The sequence below is a fragment of the Mytilus edulis genome, chromosome 11 (genome assembly GCF_963676685.1).
Source record: "Mytilus edulis chromosome 11, xbMytEdul2.2, whole genome shotgun sequence".
Lineage (NCBI taxonomy): Eukaryota > Metazoa > Mollusca > Bivalvia > Mytilida > Mytilidae > Mytilus > Mytilus edulis.
The window spans coordinates 51,174,211-51,197,004 of record NC_092354.1 but is presented as its reverse complement, the minus strand read 5'-3'; the positions used below and the strand labels follow the sequence as shown (position 1 = coordinate 51,197,004).

The window sequence follows — 22,794 nt, the reverse complement described above, 5'->3', positions numbered from 1 at the left end:
ATTTTCCAACAAATTAGACTGTTGAATAATGTTTTAGATGAATTCCAGCAGAGTCTGAAAATTATATTGCAAAGAGTTATTTGTAGAGTGCTATCTTGAATATTTAAGCTAGAAGTGACTTATCTTAAAAACAAATGATATAGTACACTGACAACCTGTATTTATCATTGCAATACAAACAGTTTTAATAATTACGATTTTTTTTCGATTTTTTGTTGTTGCTAGAAACCCTCAATATGAAAAAGTTACTGTCTTTTGGAGACTTCCAATGAAAAGCTCAATTTTTTTAATCCCGTGTTGTTTCATTTGTGTGAGGAATGTATTTGTGTTTTATTTGAAGGTGGGTTTTGATTTTATTTTTTATATTGTTTTTCTAATTAAGAGTCTTCACCTAGGATATATCAACAGGAAGCGTCCAGTAGGGTGATCACTTATCAGCCTACAACATTTGCTTACCCTCATCCACCAGCACCACTTCAGCCCCAAGCAGCTGCTAATAAACACACAGTAGAGGATGGACTTCATACAGCACCGACTACGATACTGAAAGTCAGCAGACTGTGACCCCTGCAGTGATAGATACAGGAATCAAAAAAATAAGATATGAAAATATATCTCCCGCGCCATACGCTGAGGAGGCTAATAATTCAATTCCAGAAAATATTCTAGAAGATTTAATCCACTTCCACCAAATGAACTAAAATTAATTTCAATGCCTTTGGGTTGACAAAAAAATATCAATGATAGCGTCTGTTTATTTACAAAACTTTAATTTGATTTATTTGAAATACTTCACGAAACACTCATCATATTTGATATAACTTTTTCGATAACAGCTTTTACATATTTAATTTAAAGTATATTTGTAAAGTTTATTTTCATCATAAAAGATTGGATTTTTTTTTATTTTAAACTATCCTTCCATAGTTAAAAGTTAATAAAAAACAACCATTGAATTCTTTTTTTTTTTGTCATGTGCAAATGTTTAAATGTTTTACAGCTTACAACCAGAGATAATGAAATATTAGCCCACTAACTGAAATATTTTCTACATTTCCAACATTCTCTTGGGAAGATTGTCTACTTTGATACCACACAGCTGAGAGATAATGAAATATTAGCCCACTAACTGAAATATTTTCTACATTTTCAACATTCTCTTGGGACGATTGTCTACTTTGATAACACACAGCTGAGAGATTATGAAATATCGGCCCTCTAACTAAATAGTAGTATATATTGTGTGGCAGCAGCAAATATTTTTGCCACGTTGACAAAAATTTTGCTCCCGTCAGCAAAAATTGCATAATATATTTGTTGGATAATATCAAAATATTGATTTTTAATTTGTAAAATATAAAAGAATGTTTTTATTTTTTTTTTCACTGCATTAAACAATTTTAATGCATTACCAATCAATTTAACATTGTTGATATGCTGGATATGGAAGTAGTAAAAGTAAATTGAACATTTAAAAAAAATTTTCATTTCATTAAACAATTTAACGCATTACCAATCATTTAAATTGTTGATATGCTGGATATGGAAGTAGTAAAAGGAACATTTAAAACAATTTGAGAGCTTTAATTTGATAAAAGTTTAATTGGTAAATATAATAATTAACCCTAACCCTAACCCTAACCCTAACCCTAACCCTAACCCAAACAAAAATATCATACATTATAAATTATTATTATTATTAATAAAACATGGATGAGATAGAATCATGTGAAAATATAGCCAGACTTGATAACATATTCGATATAATATATGCAAAGTCAGTTTTTGACATTCTGAAGAAGGAAAATCAAGTGGAACACATAAGTGGAGGAAATGCATGGGATTTTTTTTATCAAGTAGAAACAGATAAAGTGTACACCGATTTTGTTAATTTAGTCAGACAATCAAATATTCCAGATAATGTGAGAGTCTACTATCAACTTACATTTTTACAATCAACAGATTGGAAAAATACTATATTGAAAACACCGCACAGAGCATCTCGCATAATAGATAAAGTTGAAAAAATGATAGATTTGGAACCTATTTTTAACAATGGAAAATGATGATTTAGATGAAAAACTTAGGAATGTATATTACAATACAGCAAATGGGGGAGCATACCTAAGTGCTGAAAAAATTTATCAAACGTTGAAGACATCAAGAGATGGAAATGTACCAAGCGTATACAAGATCAGGAAATGGATGGAAAAAATAGACGACTACAATTTACAAAAACCTGTAAAACGTAGAATTAAAAGAGTGAAAATAATTGTATCGGAACCGTATGAGCAATACGATGCTGACCTTATGGATGTATCCAACATACAGAAATATAACAATAAGACACGTTTCCTGTTGGTTGTTATCGATATTTTCACACGGTTTTTATGGATTTATCCATTAAAAAACAAGTTTGGGAAGACAGTAGCTGATGCATTTGAAAAAATCTTCAAACATGGTAAAATCCCTTTGAAGGTTTCCACAGATGCGGGAACTGAATTCAAAAACAAAGATTTGAAACGTGTGTTTAAAAAATATGACATTTACCATCATGTCTATTTAAATTCCGACAGTAGTAAAGCGTCAATAGCAGAGAGGGTCAATTTGACATTTCGGAGGATGATGTTCCGATATTTTACAAAGCATAGAACTTATAGCTATCTCAATGTTATACAAAATTTGGTAGCAAGTTATAATGCAACGCCACATAGAAGTTTAAATAATACAGCTCCAAAAGATGTGAATGAGAAAAACAAATATGATTTGTGGGCATATATGTATATTAAAACTCCACCCAAAGAAAAACGAATCAGAGAAAAGAAAGAAACATTAAAAGTACAACGTAAAAGAGGGAAACAGTTTCATTTTAAAATCAATGACATGGTAAGACTGAGCCATTTGAAGAAACCGTTTCAAAGAGCTTATCAGCAACAGTGGACCTCCGAAATATTTAAAATATATAGACGATTTCTAATACATGGGAAAATCTTTTATAAAGTACAAGATTTTTTGGACAAGGAAGTTGTAGGCAATTTCAATTATACAGAGTTGCAGCGTGTGAAAAAGGAGGCTGACGCATTGTGGTTTGTTGAGAAAGTGCTTAAATGGCGAAGGCGGAATGGTCAACGTGAGGGTTATGTAAAATTCCAGGATTGGGATAAACGTTTTTGTCAGTGGATTCCTGAGAGAGATATTGTTGACTTTTAAAATGAGCTTTTACATGGTCATTAACAGTAACAAAAATTTAGACATTTACCCACATAACAGACCACACAAATTCCGTACATATCTTCAGACGCCAATAGTGATGAAATCAAAATGGAAAGTCGCATTAGTTGATATTAAATTATCATCAAATAATGATCTATATATATATGCAAACATATGCGGTGATGTAATAGTCGATGGTAACAAACAACCCTTATTGAAGCGAATATGTTGCTGCTCTCAAACTGAATACTACCACTTTGATCAACTTGCATACATTCCAGTGGTGAAAAGTGAAATAAGAGACATTGAATTCTTTATTACTGACATGCAAGGGAGTCATGCATCATTTTTAAAAAATCCAGTGTCGATTACACTGCACTTCAGGTCGTATCCATACTTTGCATGATAATCATGGAATTGAACAATTCTCAATATGTGCTAGACCCTAGGACATGGATAATGTACTATGAAAATCTAGCGAATGACAAACATCACAATTCATATCTTAATAATTCATACAGAAGAACTATCCAGAGTGGTGGTTCCCTCACTAATTCAGCAGCTAGCTTCATGGAACCAATCACATTACCACAAAGTAAACCACATGCGCAATCACCCATTAAACTTGTAACACATGCACAGCAGCAGGTGGAAAATGCTAAGTCGGAAATTAGTCGAGCTGTGAAAAAGATAAAACGCAAACGTGGGAAGTTACAAAACAGTAATAGAAAAAGCCATAGAGGGGAGCAGAAGAAAACGAAAAAGACAAAGAAAGGAGGAAGGAAAAATAAAACAAACAGTAAGAAAGGAAGTGTACAGAGTGTGAAAAAAAGATTAAAGAATCAGCTAATTGAAAAGGATATTTTCCAGTAAAATTCAAAATGGCTAAAATAAATCCTGAAACATTTCATGAGCTGCAACCAAGTCAGTTGTCTTTATTCAATCTACCAGGTCATCAAACTGCAGTCACAAGAATCACATATGAACATATTCGACCAGCTGCAACTTTTACAAAGACATCGCCAATAGAGTTTCACATATCTGGTGGAACAGAGTATCTAGACTTAAGTAAATCAACAATGCATGTACGTCTAAGACTTAAAAGAGGAGATGGAACCATAGCAGATAGCAGTGACGTTAATTGCGGGCCTGTGAACTATGTTTTGCATGCATTATTTAATCAAATAGATGTTTTAATTCAAAATAAAATTGTCACATCTTCAACAGGATTTTACCCTTACAAAGCTTATATGCAAACTTTATTGAAATATGGGAAAGAAGCTAAAGAATCGCAGCTCTCAAGTCAATTATGGATAGACGATCATCAAGGAACATTGGATGATGCAGATTGTAACACAGGATCAAATCTTGGGCTCTACAGAAGAACAGCATACATAAAAAATGGTAAAACTGTTGATCTTGAAGGAAACATTTTCCATCCCCTGTTTTCAATGAATCGTTACATATTAAATCAAGTAGGAGTTACTGTGAAATTCTACAGATCGAGACCAGAATTTTATCTAATGTCGGTTGATGAAGATGCTGATTATTACCTTGAGATTGAAGATATGTATCTATCAATAGCAAAGATCCACGTTCACCCCGGCATTGTATATGGCCACGATTCTATACTCAGGACAGTAAACGCTAAATATCCCATTGTGCAAAATGATGTTCGCACAATTTCACTTCCAGCTGGTCAAATAAGTTTTAACTTCAACAACATATTCCAGAATAATAGACCCAATAAGGTATTGATAGCCTTTACGGGGAGTCAAAACATAGCAGGTGACTACTCACTATGTCCGTGGACATTCAAACATTGCCACCTAAGTGAAATAAATCTTAAAGTTGAGGGAGTGCCAGTTTCCGGGAATCCTGTCAGAGTAAAATTTGACTCGTCAAGTGGAGAATCATCCATTGTTGCATTTCGCAATCTATTTGAGGTTGCTGGGAAAACTCTGCAAGACTGTGGTAATGGATTAAACAGAGACAGTTTTTCTGAAGGATATGCCTTGTATGCCTTTCAACTGGAACCAATTTTTGAAGGTTTAGATTATTTAACATTGAAAAGGAATGAACGTGTCAATTTGGAATGCACATTTGATTCTCCCCTCACTGAACCAACAACTATAATCATTTATAGTGAATTTAGTGGATATTTTGAAATAACTCAAACTCGAGACATCATAATTCAAGAATGAACACTATGCAATTGGAGTGTATGATTAATTGTGATGAACTAATGAAGGATAAAATTGTTGGTATATTTGCAGCAGATCAGATACCTAAGATAGTGAGAAATCGACCCATGGGATTTATTTGTAACACTGAAAATCATTTTGAGAATGGTGCACACTGGATCGCCTTTTTCATAAATGAGGAACGAAGAGGGATATTTTTCGACAGCTTCGCACACTCTCCCGATTATTATTCACGTCACTTCTTAAAATTCTTTGAACACAATGCGATATCTCTGGAAATAAATCAAAAACGATTACAGAGTGAGAATTCATCAGTATGCGGTCAATATTGCATTTTCATCTTATCACTCTTATGTAGAGAGTATGATCTAACTAACATTCACGATTTTTTCAGTGATAATCATCAAGCAAACGACATCTTTGTTTTCAATGTGATTGGTAAAACCTATTCACACTGCATATGAAAAAGTGTTTAAAATGATGAGACACATGGTAACAATCATCATTCGAGCAAGAGGTGATCATCATGAGTTTGGTGAAATTTCAAACACCCATGACTTCAATATGTGTCGGTCCAACGGGTTCAGGAAAAACTACATACATTAAAAGATTATTAGAGAACGCTCAGGAAATGTTTACAATACCACCTCAGAAGATATACTACTGTTACAGCATATGGCAAGATGTCTTCGATGAATTGAAAAAAACTGTCTCCAACATTTCATTTCAACTGGAACTGCCTGATGAAAGTGATTTTCTTGTTGATAAGGATATACACACATTATGGATCATTGATGATAAAATGGATGAAGTAGTGGACTGTAAACTGATGCAGAAGATTTATTGCGTTTTAAGTCATCACACCTTAACATCAATTATTTTTATACTACAAAATTTATATCAGAAGGGGAAGGTTATGCGATCAATCAGTTTGAATTCTCACGTCTTTTTTCTTTTCAAAAATGGTAGAGATTCACTGCAAATACAATCTTTAGCTCGACAAATGTTTCCAGGTCAAGTTCGCTTTTTCATGGACGTTTACCAACGTGCAATTAGCAGACCATACAATTGCTTGATAGTGGATATAGCACCAGGTTCAAACCCTGAATATCAGTTGCGCGCAAATCCTTTTCCGGGGGAGGACACGATTGTTTATCAACCAAAATGATTTTAAAAGAATCAAGTAGAAGCTTCCTTAAATTATTGGCGAACACTACACCTGAACAATCTGCTCAAATCATAAAAAGCACGGACCACAGACAATTACAACTATTAGTAGAAATAGTATTCAACTGTCTAAAAAGCGTCATACCATTGTCTGAGAGGGTTAAAAGGAATCTTTCAACTTTTGCAAAGTTCATTCGTGCTGTGGTAGTTAATAATATAACACCTCAGTTGAGGAGAAAACGTTTACTGAAGATAATTGTTATTATTCCAACATTGATATCATCTTTTTTCAAATACTATGACTCGGGAGTTAATACTATTACCCAAGGAGAAATATGAAAGATTGATGAATATGTCCAACCAATGTGAAATTGTTAATGTGAAAGAAAAAGAAAAGGAATATGATGGTAAAGATAGTGACAGTATAAAAACAGAAATAAACCTAGAAGAAGATGTAACCAAACAACATGGTAGTGGTCAGGTTTTGCAAAAAACAGAATTGAAAAATTTAAAAGAAACTGTAGATCGATCAAAATCAGACAATCAAGAGGAAAATAGGATGGATGTTGATGAATATGATGGTGCAGCAGAGGGTAAAGCTATCAAGATGTCTCCTGAAAAATTCTTAAGAAATGTGGAAAAATCGCAAAATCGCAAAAGATTAAAGAGTAAATGGTTATCATTTCATTTGTAATGAAGAAGTGGATTATTTAAAACTATTGGAGACTTCAATCAATCACTTGTATTTTTCTTTAAATTTGTCTATATTTATATATGTATATAATATATTGTCTATTTGTATATTTACACTGTGTACCTTTAAATTTAATTAATAAAATAAATATTTAGATAACATATGTTCGCCTATTAGTTCTAGTCCACGATCGCGTAGTATATATAAAACGTTGAAAGTGCTATTGATATCACAATTGTCATGGCTGATGATCATTTCTGCGAGGATTTATTGCGTCTTTATCCTGACAGTAACCCTCAATATCAACAGCAGTTGCGAGAGTTAAATGATCGATTGAGTGTTGATAATGACAACAGATCAAATCTTACGGTTAAGGTCTATTCATGTTATTATTGTAAACTTCTGTTTGATCACCCTTCCAAACTGAAGAGACACCAGAGAAACAGTTGTACATTTCCATGTCGACAATGTGATAGACATTTTGATTCAGCGGAAAATTTGTTTAAACATAGCAACATCGATCATACAACTTATCAGACTGGTTCAGGAAACACTGATTCAAATTCACATACTACAATCAAACATAAAAGTGTGGATAAGTCTGCTCTCTTGGGAATAGCACGAGCTCGTTTCATTTATCCGAATGAGGATAATGGGGAAAAGTATGATCTTCTAGCATTTTTATCTGGAATTAAGCATGAGGTAAAAACTCATTTACAAGAGATGTGTGATGAACTCGGTCATATTAAGTGGTATATGAATTGTCTTGTGCAAATGATCAAGCCGAATGGAGGTGAAGGTGGTAATGATTTAAAGAATAATGCACATTTTATCTCGAAGACATCGAATCTAGTTGATAGAGCAAATATAGATGATGAACATGATATTAATGTGACATATCAAAAAATATTCAAAAGTTTTGATGAGTATATACGAAATGGGAGCGGTTGGTCATTAGATCATATTAAACACATTGAGATTAATACAGCTAAATATAAACCTTTAGGCGGTGGATCGTATATACCCCTACCAAGAACTCTTGCTGCAACCAGAGCGTTACTCAACATAAGAAACTTAGATGAAAAATGTTTTGTATATGCTATTATAGCATCCATACATCCTACGTGTTCAGGTGACCCTTCTAAAGTGCATCACTACATCCCATATGAACATGAATTGAACATGGAAGGTATACAATTGCCCGTTGCACCATCATTTGTGAGTAAATTTGAAAGGCAGAATAACATTTCAGTAATGGTGTTAGGATTTGAAGAGGGTGAATTTTTCCCCCTCCATGTAACAGGTCTAAGAGAAGCTCATCATGAAGTTGACTTATTGTATTTGAAAAGTGGGAATAAAAGTCACTGGTGTTTGATTACAGATCTCAATAGACTTTTATATCGAACAAAATGCTTGGGACGCAGTCATAAGTATTGCAGATTCTGTTTATCAGGTTTCACCAGTGAACATACTTTAGAGAAACATATAAAATACTGCTCAAAATTTGAAGCTCAACATGTGACATATCCCACCAAGGGGGTAGACGATATACTAACATTTCAAGATCACGCCAAACAGTTACAAACATCATTTGTTATTTATGCTGACATGGAAACATTTTGCGAACCTATGGTTACTGAAGAGCCAGAAGATAATCGAACCAGCACAACGAAATTAACAAAGTTGATACCATGCGGGTACGGTTATCAAGTTGTTTGCATCGATGACAGATACACTCAACCACCTAAAATATATAGAGGTGAAAATGTTAGTGAACACTTCCTTCATAGTCTTCTTGACGAAAATAAACGTATAAAGGTTATTTTGAACAATCCTGAACCCTTGTGCATGACTGTTGAAGATGAGGAAGATTTTCAATCAAGTACACATTGCCACATTTGCATGGAAGAATTTACAGATTCCACTATCCGCGTTCGAGACCATGCACATGTTTCAGGTAAATTTCGTGGCGCTTCATGCAGAGATTGCAATCTTAATTTTAAAGAACACACATTCGTGCCAGTTATATTTCATAACCTGAAACAGTTTGATGCACATTTAATCTGTTCCTCGATAGGTATTTTCAAGAGTGAAGAAATTGGCTGCATAGCCACGAATGCAGAAAAGTACATCAGTTTCAACCTATCCAATCTGCGCTTTATCGATTCATACCAGTTTTTGAATTGTTCACTAGAGGAATTGGTATCGTCAATGTCTAAGGAGAATCCGAAAGAAACATTTAAACATTTTACAAAAGAATTTGATGATGATAAGCGGATTGCTCTTTTGTTGAAAAAAGGAACATATCCTTACGAATACATTGACAATGCAGCAAGGTTCAATGAAACTGAATTACCCTCTATAGACAAATTCTACAGCAATTTATCAGAGAAAACAATTAGTCAAACCGAGTATGAACATGCGCAACGGGTATGGAATCAAATGAATATTAAGAATATAGGCGAATATCACGATCTTTATCTAAAAACTGACGTTCTATTATTAGCTGATGTATTTGAAACTTTCAGGAAGAAGTGGATAACGAACTATTCCCTCGACCCTGCAAATTATTACACTCTTCCAGGGCTTTCCTGGCAATCTGCATTGAAAATGACTGGTGTGAGACTTGAGCTATTGACAGATCCTACAATGTGGCTCTTCTTTGAGCAGAGTATACGAGGAGGTTTAACAATGGTGAGCTGCAGACATGCAAAAGCAAACAATCCCTACTTGAGCAATTATGATCCAGCTTTACCAACTTCATACTTGATGTATGTAGATGCGAACAATTTATACGGTTTAAGCATGAGCATGCCATTAGCTGTGGGGAAATTCCAGTGGTTGTCAGAAGAGGAAATAAACGATTTCAATGTCTTAAATGTATCCAATAACGCTGACATCGGATATGTCATTGAATGCGATTTGGATTACCCAGATAACTTACACGATCTTCACAATGATTTTCCTCTTGCAGTTGAAAAAGGAGTGATAACAAATGAAATGCTTTCACCTCATTCACGTCATCTGTATGAGCAAGCAAATGATGATGGGAAAGAATACCAACCGAGCACCAAATTGCTAGCTACTTTGAAAGATAAAAAGCATTACATCTTGCACTATGTGAATCTAAAGTTATACCTCAAACTAGGTTTGGTTTTGAAGAAGATTCACAATATAGTTTCATTTGAACAGCGTCCATGGTTGAAACAGTATATTGACTTCAATACCGAAATGAGGAAAAAGGCTACTAGCAATTTCGAGCAAAAACTTTTTAAAAATGGCAACAATGCTATTTTCGGTAAATCAATGGAATCGTTGCGGAAACATATCAACTTCTCTCTCTGTCATAGGTGGGATAAGTTTCAAAAACTTACTGCAAAATCATCATTTAAAAGCTTTAAGATATTCAACGACCACTTGTGCGGCGTGCTACAAACCAAAACAAAAATTTTCTTCAACAAACCAATTTACCTAGGACAAATGATTCTCGATCTGTCAAAGGCGCACATGGTTGATTACTACTACAACCACATGAAAAAACTATACAAGGAGAATGTAACATTATGTTACACAGATACTGACAGTTTCATTATGCATGTGAGAACTGATGACATATATAGAGACATGTCGTTAAACAGTGAGCTATATGACTTTTCAAATTATCCAGCTGATCACCCTCTATCCATCTACCACTCTTATCCCAACCATATATCACGGAATTAATTACCCCTAATTTATTCCCTAATTAGACTATTGTTTTTATTTCTCATCCGGGTATTTAATTCCTCAAAATATTTGCAAAATGTCACCCATCAACACCATGTTTATATTCATCATCATTTGTTTCACAATGTCAGCTGTTTCATGCTCGCATGAATTGAGAGATGTATGCACAGTGGAGGGGGATACTCTCCATTGCAGATGGACTGGAGCAGGGCTCTACAACACCAGAATCCGACTAGATGTAAAGAAAGTCGTATTCGAAAGATTTTTTGTTGCCGGACAATTGGACCTTGCAAATAATAGAGACCTGCATTCAATTGAGATCAAACAAGGAAATTCTAAATGCAGCAATGTTTTAGCAGCACCAGAAACAATAACAATTGTTAATGGTATACATTGTGATGTAAGTATATAGGAAATTAGAAAAGAATAACAGAATAATAAGAGCTTTAAAGTAATCACGTAGTATTGTCTCTATATGTAAAGTGACTAGAAACAACCTAAACTATGAGCAGATCTTATATATTATTTATTAATTTTATTGTGTAAAACATTTCTTACATTATGTATATTTTTTTTTTACAGAATGGAGTCATAGCTTCTACAACAACAACAGCAGCAACAAGAGTAACACCAGGATCCACATTGTCAATCGGCACCACTGATAAACAACTGGTAAGCATTTATCTGATATTTTTTTAATTAAAACGTCCGTTTTGTTTTCTATTTTTATTAGGAAATACATGTACATGAACGAGTCAATTTGTATTCTCTATAGTATAGTGCTTAAAAACAAATTAAAATGTGAAGGATAAGATTTTTTAATATCAACATTTTCATGAAATACATGATTTTATTTCTTTATTTCAGAAGTCAACACCACATGCACAGGAGGAAGACAAGGGTCTAGATAATATTAAGATCATTCTTATAATGATTTTTGGTAAGTATCTAAATTTAATTTATTTATTTGATTGACAAACAATATAAAAATAAAATAAATAAATAAAATAAAAATATATACATGTTCTAATAAAAACACTTATTTATAAATAAGAAAAAGATGCGGTATGAGTGCCAATGTATTATAGATCAAAGTATGACCTTCAACACAGAGCAAAAGCTCACACCAAACAGTAAGCTATAAAGACAATTCAAACAGAAAAACCAATGGTCTAATCTATTTATATATATCAATATATTTTATAATTTTTAAAGTAAGTGACATATTCAAATTTATCTTTACAGCATCTCTAGCATGTGTTATGCTCTTGTCGCTGATGTTATTTTGCATCTGCAAAAAGAAGAGAACTGCAAAAACCAATTTCCGCCAACACCAATTCTCCTTCAATGTCGATGCAGATTCACTATCCGAAATAGAAATTGCAGATTTTGTTAATACACCAAAAAAAACTGTTTAAGTTAATATCTATCTCTGTATTTACTACTTTTTAATTTGTAGAATATATCCTCATCGCAATTTATGAAAGGCTTCAAGAAATTATAAATTATTTTTTTCCACCACGTGAAAATAACAGACGAGTAGCCCCAGCACAACAACAACCACCAAGAATATTGAGAAGATCAAACAGGATATCTATTCGGCCACAGAGACTAACCTATGATTAATTTTCTAAACTTTTAAATTTTATGAAATTTTTTAAATTTTTTTTCTAAATTTTATATTTTTTTTATTTTTTTTTTTCTAAATTTTATAATCTTTTTTCTAAATTTTATAAACTTATTTATACACTGTTATCTAAATTTTAATAATCACTGATGAGGATGTATTCTACAAATCTACTTATATTATGAAAAATTATATCACCAAAACTTTTCAATTTTCTTTCATTTGATTTATTTGGATTAGTTACACTTTATTTTAATTAAAGAAAAGATTTTGATTATACTCGCATTTCTCTACTCTCATTTTATTATATTGTAAATAGTAGTATACATGTAGTTTGTTTTTATAAATTCACCTTAGTTTATATGTTTCATGCTCATTCAAACCATAAATTTCATTATAAATCTATTCTTTTCATTAAATAATCTACTTTCTCTGGTATTAAAGTTCATTATTAATCTATTCCTTTCATTAAATTATTCTTTTTAGTTTTCCATTTACATATGTTTAGTTTTGTAATAGAAATAAATTAAATTAAAAAACAAATATGATTGGTATTATTGTATATATGTAAATAATATATATATGTATATAATGTTTGGAGAACTTTTTGTTTTTATGTTTACTTTATCATCATTTTCATCTTTGGAATTTTTTCATATGAGAATTTACAGCATCCAAATTTAATTACAACATATTATCGCATATTTTATCATATTGTGTTTGCTTAAACTTTTTTTCTTTTGTTTTTATTACTTTTTATAGTGCTATATGATTAAGTTAAACCTAGAGATAAATATATAAAAATTCTTGATTTGTAACCGCTGTCATGGTGCTTTCTATAACATGTTTTATGTGAAAAAAATGGTGCATTACAAATGATGTAAGTTTTTTATAACCAAATTTCATTTGATAGTTCTCTTGTTTATATTATTTACAATTGTTATATAAATAGTGCAGAAAACTTGATTTGTTTTGAAACTTACTATGTTGTTTCATGGAATAAAGTATTTGTATTTGATATGTGTTAATAAATTAGACTTTTCTTAAACTTTTCCCACTGCATTGCTACCCCAATCAATGTGGATGATTACCAGTTGACACCATTTGTATATCATCTAGAAATTTGCAAACAAAAACTTTGCTTAATTAATTTTTATCTACTTTAAATTTATTAATTATAAAAGAAATATGGTTTAATTGCTGATGAGACAACTCTTCAAAGAGGTCAAACCACAAGCTTCAATCTCAAATCTTGTCAAGAAAATGAAATATTTACACAGGAAAAAAGAAGCTAGCTGAAAAAAAAGTCATGAACAAAACAAGATTCACCATTTACAATGATCCAAAGAAAAGAAAAGAGCATATCTAGAAATTTGCAAAACAAAAACTTTGCTTAAAACATTTTTATCAACTATTAATTATAAAAGATGGTAATCCACAAGCTTCAATCTCAAATCTTATCAAATGAAATATTTACACATGGGAAAAATTAGCTAGCTGCAAAAAAGTCATGAGCAAAACAATTAACTACGATCCAAAGAAAAGAAAAGAAAAAAGTAGCATGTAGGGGGAAAAATAGAGAGAGAGAGAAAAAGGAGATATGATCCACCATTGAAAATATGATCCAAAGAAAAGATGATCCAAAGAAAAGAAAAAAGTCGCTTATGTTCTAACGAAGGAAAAAATAGAGAGAGAGAAAAAGGAGATAGGATTCACCATTGAAACTATGATCCAAAGAAAAGAAAAAAGGTGTTTTAACGATGAAAAAAATTAGAGCGAGAGAGAGAGAGAAAAAAAAAGGAGATAGTAATGAGATGTAAAAATAATCGTCAAAATCCAACTCGATTTACCATTGAAAATATGATCCAAAGAAAAGAAAAGAAAATAGGTTTTGTTTTAATGAAGGAAAAATTATATATAGAGAGAAAAAATAGTAATGAGATGTAAAAAATAACCATCAAAATCCGGTTCGAACAAATCTATAATATATAATTGATCTTAAATAAAAACAATCAAAATTTATTGAGTAATGATCACTTTTCAAATTTGAAAGGTGATAAACACTTTATATTTAAACTGATGAACTAAGATTTAATGTAAACAGAAGGTGTATTATCCAAATACTGCCGCAATATTGGAGATCAATCTGACATGAAAAATCGCGATCGGGACAGATCTACACTGAAATTACATATGAATTAATAAAATGGTGTAACATGGATAATGGAAGGTTGGCGAGCCTTTAGGAGTAAATAAGTGTTGGAAACTATTATTCATAATTTAATGAAACGGAAGCTTTATTCCTTTATTAACGCGGTACACTCAATTCTATCATAAAGCGATAAAAATGATGAACCAGGTTGAGTACATGAGGGGATTTGGTGGAGAAGTAGAGCGGGCTGAGTTGAATTTTGGAAGAAAGAAGAACATTGCGGTTACACCGTACAAGGGATATGTTTATATCCACATAGGCAGTTTAACAAGTAGCAGAAGCATAACTCTTGGGACTGATGAGTTTAAAGAGCTATGCAATCTGAAGCCAGTTCTTTTAAAAGCTGAGGCAGAAATAAAAAAACAGGTTAGTGATTTCTAATATTTAGCAGTAAATATTTACATGAACATATAGCTAAATTATTATCGTTCAGCAGCAAATAGTTGAGCGTGATATATATTTTATTCTCTAAGAAATAGGAGCGATCTACAAAATTATTTTAAAGTAAGATATTGCGAGTGTTTAATAAAAGCACCAGCTGCAGATGTTTCACCTTATATGTTTTTTCGTAAATTTCACTACTGCTAGTAAGTACACATAATTTTCAAAGTTATTGAAAGCGAGTAAAAACTATATGATAAACGTTCTAATTATCCTTCAACAGCAAATAATTGAACATAAATATATACTTTATAGGTTTAATATACAACAAACGTTTTAGTTAAAAGTAAGTTATTGATAGAGAGTATTTACAAGCGGCTTGCGTTCAGCTGCAGATATTTCACTTGTTTCTGGGTTGATTTCACCACTGTTAGTATTAATTTTCAAAGTTATTGATAGCAAGTAAAAAATGTTTTGATAAACGTTCAGTTGCAGATATTTCAACATTTTTGTTTCTAGGTAAATTTCTCAACCGCTAATAAATACGAATTTCTTTCCCACAGCAAACGTTGATTTATATGATTTCTTACACGTTCAATTGTTTTTATTATATATTAATTTTTTTAGCTGCAAAAACCTAGCAGGAAAAAGAAGGTTATAGTTGTTGAAGAGAAGAAGAAGAAGAAGAAGAAGAAGAAGAAGAAGAAGAAGAAGAAGAAGAAGAAGAAGAAGAAGAAGTAGAAGAAGAAGAAGTAAAAAAAGTTACTTTGAAAAGAAAGGTAAAACAACTTTTGTTTTTTTTTTTCTATGTAAATCAAAATAAGTAGTTATAATTTTCAAGTTTATGAATTTAAAGTAATTATCCAATTAAATGTACCATAAAAAGAAAAAAAAAAAAAAAAAAAAAAAAAAAATTGAAAACATTGAAATAACTTTAAAATTTTAAGATGATTTTCTATATTATGATATTCTTATTTTAGAGAAAGGTGATTGCTATCAGCGATAGCGATGAGGAGGCGGGAGTGTCAGAGTCGGACGTCAGAAAGGTGATTGTTGCAGCAGAATCTGGCCCGTTCAAGGGGCTAAAGAAGAAAAAGAAAACAGCTGGAGCTGGATTCATACTTTCTGAAGCAGTTGAAGATGGCGAGTGAAGATAACACCAGTAAGTGATCAAATTTTTATTCTGTTTCTAATATGTTCTTATATACAATAGTTAGGATAGAAATCATTTATAACTTAGCAACATTTTTCCAATCAAAGATTGATTTATCAATATGTGAAATACTCGCTTTAAGATAAAACCATTGCCTTTGATTTAAAGCGATTTCATTTCTAAGAGGATCATTTCTCAATAATACAAACAGTTCACTATTCAATATACATGTATTTACAAAAATATCTTCAGATAAAGCAAAAGTGTCCATTTTATTACAAAATAAATCGTTTCCGCTACTGTTTCGTTTAACATCATCAGATATGAATGGAGGATCATTTTCACTGTTTAATGGCCCATTTATTAATATAACTGCTAGAGTTATCGAACAGAATAACAATCCGACAATTTTCATCTTTGCACCAAGCCAGTGCAGTTGTGGAAACTGGTCACTGATTTCAGCTGTATCCATATTGATAAAATTGTAATCATGCTCATCTGTCATTTTAAGTGAATATTCTTCCACATTTGCACTACTCAATTCATCCTTTTCATTTATTTTAGAAATCTCCATTATGAAATCCAATTTCTTAATACAGGTGTCGCACTTTGTTCATTTGTTTTCATGCATGTATCTGTAGATTTATGATGTGAAAACTATTTTACTAGAGTTTATGTATCTTATTTATTTCTTTTAGCCAATCAGAACAGAAAAAGGACAATGGGAGAAGAAGTAGAAAAAAAGACACTGAGTGAAAAACGAAAGCGGTCAGCTCCACCTTCATTAAGAACTTTATCTGTTGCATGTATTTATAATAAATTAACAACAAAATGTGATATTCAAATGAGAGATTTTTTTTGTAAAATTCCCTCACCAATTTTAATTATTTTTATGGATTATGCAGACTTTCAATTTGTTTTAAATCCTGGATTTGCCGAATTAGATGTGTTTAATGCTGCCGAGGAAATTTTTGATCAAAGATATCAATTAAATAAAATGATAAGGGAATGCAGCCATTTCACATCTGAAGAGATATTCATTCATTTAAAGAACGTCCCAGGGTCTGTTTTAAATTCACTCGGACTTTCGTTCAATAGGGAGAACTTTTCCGATATTTTAAGGAAAATATTAAACATGCGATTTTCACGTGTTTAATTTACCAAAGAATATGTCTCATATATTTTAATCTAAAATTTAAGAAATTTATTTGTAATATTTTCATCGTGTTTGAAGGTCTTTTTCCCCATTGCACAATGTATTTCACTGGTGCGTTTGAAGGTGTAATTCCCCATTTTCATAATTGTGTTTAATTTACCAAAGAATATGTCTCTTATATTTTAATCTAAAATTTATTTGTAATATTTTCATCGTGTTTGAAGGTGTTATTCCCCATTGTCCAATGTATTTCACTGGTGTGTTTGAAGGTGTTATTCCCCATTTGAAGGTGTTATTCCCCATTGACATAATGTTTTGAAAAGTGTTGAATAAAAGAAATTTTTCTCTCTTCAAAATTGTATTATTATGATAGCAGTGAACTGGTTATAATATATTATTTTCAAAGACGATAACTAATTTATAGTTAATGTAGGAATTCGTGTTTGGAATTATCCATTAAAAAATCTAGTGAAAGTTTAAAGAATTTAAAGTATTAACAAATTAAATGTTCCATCAAAACATTGAAATATCTTGAAATGTTTAGGATATATCTATATTGCTGTGAAAAACATGAAAATCTTGTTTCAGAGAAAAGTGTTAGCTATAAGAGATACCTATTTAGAAGCCTGAACAGTAACGATAACCCCAGATGTGAGAAAAGTTACCCTAACGTCTGAATCTGGGCCTTTTAAAGGGTTAGACAAACAGAAGAAAACTGCAAGAGCCGTGGCAAAAATATTTGCTGGTGTCACACAATATTATATACTATTAACTTGTTTGTTTAACAGTTTTAGTGTTTGATTTATAAATTGAGATGTCTGGTGCTTTGTTATTTAGAAAACCGTTTATGACTCAATATTTAATCGAACAGAGATCAATAAACACATTTTTTTCTGAAGGATGATTTTGAACAACTGAATGAATCCGAAGTTATTTTTCTATTCAAAATTGTATTACTGATATAATTGATCTGGTTGAAAAGTAATATTTTCAAAAACCATAACTATATTAGAGACAATGATGGATTTGAATTATTATTCACCCCGTTTCAAAACAAACTAGCTTTTCCTTGAAGTATTGACAAAATGGCGGCGGCTGCCATTAAATGAATATTTCTTATAGCTATCCTGTCTCCACTAGTTTGTATATATACTACATTACTATGAGCTTCAAATGTAATTTTAAATTTATTCATTTATCATCATTCGATCAACATCTATGACTAAGAAAAGCTCAAAAAATATTAACGCAAAATTGTGTCCTTGTCGTAGGCATAATGACTCGAACAGAATGTAGGACAAAAAGTCAGAATTCCATTTTTTCGATTATTTTAGATTTTAAAAAAACTTATTTCAAAATAAAAGACTGTGTTAATCTAGAAGTTTAATATGTGAAGCAACTTTGTAATTAAAATTTATTCAATAAATATTATTAATGATAATTTTTAGGAAAACCAAATGTAAAGTGGCGTGGTACTAAAATGGTTTCATTTTGCCAATACATATATCCTGTGCAATGATTTCAATTATATTTATCAAGGTTAAAGAGCAATTACCTTAACGAAAAATGTATGTATGTTATAAAGAAAAATTATTTCAAAATATTTCAACAATGGTAAAAACACAATTTTGTGACTTTTTGTCCCATTAAATTTGCGACTTTATGTCCTGTGTCGTTTTATCCTTTGACTTTCTATTCGTTTTACCCTCGACCATCAGTTTGCTAAACAGACAGTAAAGCTAAATATTTCATCCCAATCAGTCATCATTGATATTGAAATACACTGGCGATTTAAATGTGGCCATATATCTAAGGAAGGTCTAGCCTAGGTCTAAAAAAATATTGATCGTTAAATAGGTCATATTAATAATATTCATCTTTCAATTTGGTTAAGGACCTGCCATTTTCCGGATTATGATTGCAAATTTATAACCGCCTCAAAAGGATCTAGCAAGCAATATCATTCTTGATCAAACTGTAAATGAAACATACACAAATATTACCTAACTCAACAAATAAATGATGATATCAATTCATAATCACTTGCGATTTAATTTTAAAGTGGTGTCTTTTTATTATATTGTTTAAATTTCAATTATATCAATACAAATATTCGAATATTTCAATATAGTACCTATATCAAGTAACTAGAACATCAAAAATATTTTGAAATTATAGAAGTATGACGCATCCCGATAAATTAAGACTTCAATGGCTTATGCGTTTACTTATTGCAATTCTAATATGAACCATTTCATGACGTGATTTGAGATATGATCAGGTGTTATTACATAGTTTGAGCTTGTTCATTGTTTAGAGAACGCAACTCAAATCTGATGATTAGGTAAATCCACAGGTATGTTAAGCTGAAATCTTTAATATCATATTTTTGAGGGATAGAATTCAATAATTGAGTGATAACTTTACATTTTTAACATACACGATGATCTTGAAGTAAAGACTATGGGTACTACACTGGTTAGCATGAAATAATCATCAAAACAAACATGCAATGTCATGCCGTTTAATTGATCTCTCACATATTATAACAAGTCCAAGCAAAGTGATAAATGCTTGCAATTTAATTATAAAGTCTGAAAGAAGGGCATATTTTTATTGAATTATTGTATTCTCAATTACTTCAAAAAATATTCGAAGACATGAAAGATATTAACTCTTTGAGGCACCTAGAACGTCAAAAATATTTTTCTGCATGCTAATTACAGTATTATGACGGATCCCGATGAATTGTAAAGACTTTTCAACGTTGCTGATTAATGATTTACTTTATTTTGTATAATAACTATTCCATGTCACGAGAGAAAACGTGATTTTTGATGAAACCAGGTGTTGTTATATAGTTTGTTCTATGTTAGTCTACATAGTTTGAGCATGTTCTATGTTTAGAGAACGCAATTCAAATGTGAGGATTAGGTTAATTCACAGGTATGTTCACACCTGTTTTGTTAAGCTGAAATCTTGAATATCATATTTTTGTAGGATAGAAATCAACAATTATTGAATGATGACATCAACTTTACAAATATAAAATACACGATAGTCTGGAAGTGAAAATTATGGGTACCAACGTTGTTTAGCATGACATAATCAGCAAAACAAACATGCATTGTCGTACCGTTGGGGGACAAAAAGTCACAGGACAAAAATTCAGCCAAAAAGTCACAATTCAGATTTGAGATTATTTTTCTTATAACAAGAAAACACTGATTTTAAAAAGGTTTTTGTCTGTTTTTCTTGACCTATTATATATGAAGCAACTTAGAAACTAAAATGTAATCAATAAATATTAATACTGATCAAATAATTGTTATGAAAACAAAACGTTAAAGTGACTTGGTATTATAATGGCTTCATTCTGCTAAGACATATTTCCTTATCATGATTAAATTTTAATAAATTTTCAAGGCTTATGAACAATTGCCTAAACTTGAAGATCAATATATGTTACATAAAGAAAATATTTCCAATCTTTCTCTCATATATTCAAACAATGTTCGACTTTTTGTCCGTTTACCTGTAAAACCACAGGAATGTTCACACCTGTTTTTTAAGCTAAAATCTTGAAGATCATATTTTTTCAAGAAAGTATGCATTAATCAGCAAAGGAGTAGGTCCAGTAAAACCCCTTTTTGGCCCCAAAATATAGCAGTTTTACAAAATTGTTAAAATGTAAACTTTTAGTTATTTATTGGACAGTAGAATGCTTCTGCTACATAAATATGGGCTGTTTTTGACAATACAATGCACATATATCGGGTACTAGCACCATTAAGTCATGCTAAATTACTGAAATCTTCACAATTCCAGCACTTTAGTTAAATTTTAGACGGTTTTAGTGTGAAACGAAAGTGGCCGCATTAGTGTTCATCCTTAATATTGAAATGCAAGTTGTATTTTATGATAATACATAACATATACAAAGGTTGAGGATGAACACGGATGCGGCAACTTTCATTTTTGACAAAAGCCATCTGAAAAGTGACATATTTTGACATATTTGGTAGATTTTTCATATTTCAGCTTGAATTGGGTAGTTTTTAATGACTAAATCAGTGAAAATCTTTCACTTTAACTAATTGATGCAAATGAAATAGACACTTGAGTGTTTAAAAAGTGGTCAAAATCTTTCGTAAGATGAACCTGAAATTTGAGGCCAAAATCGGTCCTTACCGGACCTACTCCTTTAAAATGTACTAACGAAATGAAAATTGTTTGACGTAAACTATTGAAATACAAATGTTTAAATAATTGTCAATGTGAATAGTTTAAAAAGTTGACGAAGCGAAATGATTTTTTCAAGTTTTACTTAATTAAGCATAATATGACTTGTGAGACTAACTCTTTGATGAAACAACGCGTTTCACAGAATCAAGGTTACTTTTATTGATTTTCGCTCTTGAATACAGAGAATGATCTAAAAAGATATAAACAACACAGGGTTTCGAGATAACATAGAAGACATCGAAATAAATAATATACACATTCCAATTGATGGCGACAACTGTACATGTATTGTTTGTCATAAACCAGCGTCAAATTCACAATTATGTTCAAATTGTAAATCAACAGTGCATGTTATTTGTGGTAAAACAAATAGAGAAGAAGGTTAGGGAACATCTGATTTGTGCTTTTTGTGTTCAAATGATCAAGAAATTCAAACTCAGAGAACAAAGTGTAAAGAAAAACGGACAAAAAGATTGATTGACAGTTCAAACAGAGTTTTAGAGGAGGCCGACATTGGTTGTTATGTTCTGATACCAATTCCACATGTTGACATAGGAAAGGGGAGACCCAAAACACTAAATGGCAATTGTTCACCAAAAGACGGGAAAATGATATCGCTTGGTCACAACAGATGGTATCCTGCTCGGATCATATACAAGAAACCAGTTCGAGGTTGCCGATTCTCGTTATTTTTTTACCTTCAGATGAGTGTACTGAAACAAAATTGTTCTCTTAGACGTGCCGTAAAAACGAATTCAACATTTGAAGGACAAGGTGGTTTTTTTAAAAATGTAAATGTGGTAAAAACAGATGTGAATCCAATAGATTTGCATGTAGAAAAGCAGGGCAAACGTGTATTGGTTAATGCCATCCAAATTTAGTTTGTAAAAATAAATGATGTCATTTTAAATATTGTGCTTGACATTTTAAAATATTGTTTATAGTGCCTACTAATTCAATATAATAATATATTGTGCTTATTATTTTTATACATTGTGCTTGACATTTTTATATAT

General features: G+C 31.4%; 4 protein-coding genes and 1 long non-coding RNA gene across 6 annotated transcripts; all 5 read left to right on the top strand.

The window, feature by feature from the left end:
* Positions 1-2,055: 2,055 nt before the first annotated feature.
* Positions 2,056-3,210, top strand: LOC139494353 (uncharacterized). Its single transcript, XM_071282520.1, has one exon. The coding sequence runs from the start codon at positions 2,056-2,058 to the stop codon at positions 3,208-3,210; it is 1,155 nt and encodes a 384-aa protein (XP_071138621.1).
* Positions 3,211-4,094: 884 nt separating this feature from the next.
* Positions 4,095-5,417, top strand: LOC139494352 (uncharacterized protein F54H12.2-like). Its single transcript, XM_071282519.1, has one exon. The coding sequence runs from the start codon at positions 4,095-4,097 to the stop codon at positions 5,415-5,417; it is 1,323 nt and encodes a 440-aa protein (XP_071138620.1).
* A 2,101-nt stretch (positions 5,418-7,518) lies between these two features.
* Positions 7,519-11,001, top strand: LOC139494351 (uncharacterized). Its single transcript, XM_071282518.1, has one exon. It carries the CDS (start codon positions 7,519-7,521, stop codon positions 10,999-11,001), a length of 3,483 nt encoding a protein of 1,160 aa, XP_071138619.1.
* Positions 11,002-11,080: 79 nt separating this feature from the next.
* On the top strand, positions 11,081-13,649 carry LOC139495763 (uncharacterized). 2 transcript variants are annotated; one of them, XM_071284143.1, is made up of 4 exons: positions 11,081-11,404; positions 11,587-11,676; positions 11,872-11,944; positions 12,464-13,649. In XM_071284143.1, the coding sequence occupies exons 1-4, from the start codon at positions 11,081-11,083 to the stop codon at positions 12,628-12,630; spliced, it is 654 nt and encodes a 217-aa protein (XP_071140244.1). In that variant the 3' UTR covers positions 12,631-13,649. The 2 variants fall into 2 exon arrangements, with proteins under 2 accessions (XP_071140244.1, XP_071140243.1); XM_071284142.1 differs by having other exon boundaries at positions 12,250-13,649.
* A 2,235-nt stretch (positions 13,650-15,884) lies between these two features.
* On the top strand, positions 15,885-17,222 carry LOC139495764 (uncharacterized). The gene is made up of 3 exons (XR_011657456.1): positions 15,885-16,003; positions 16,205-16,386; positions 17,076-17,222. It is a non-coding gene; the product is annotated as an uncharacterized lncRNA (long non-coding RNA).
* Positions 17,223-22,794: the final 5,572 nt, after the last annotated feature.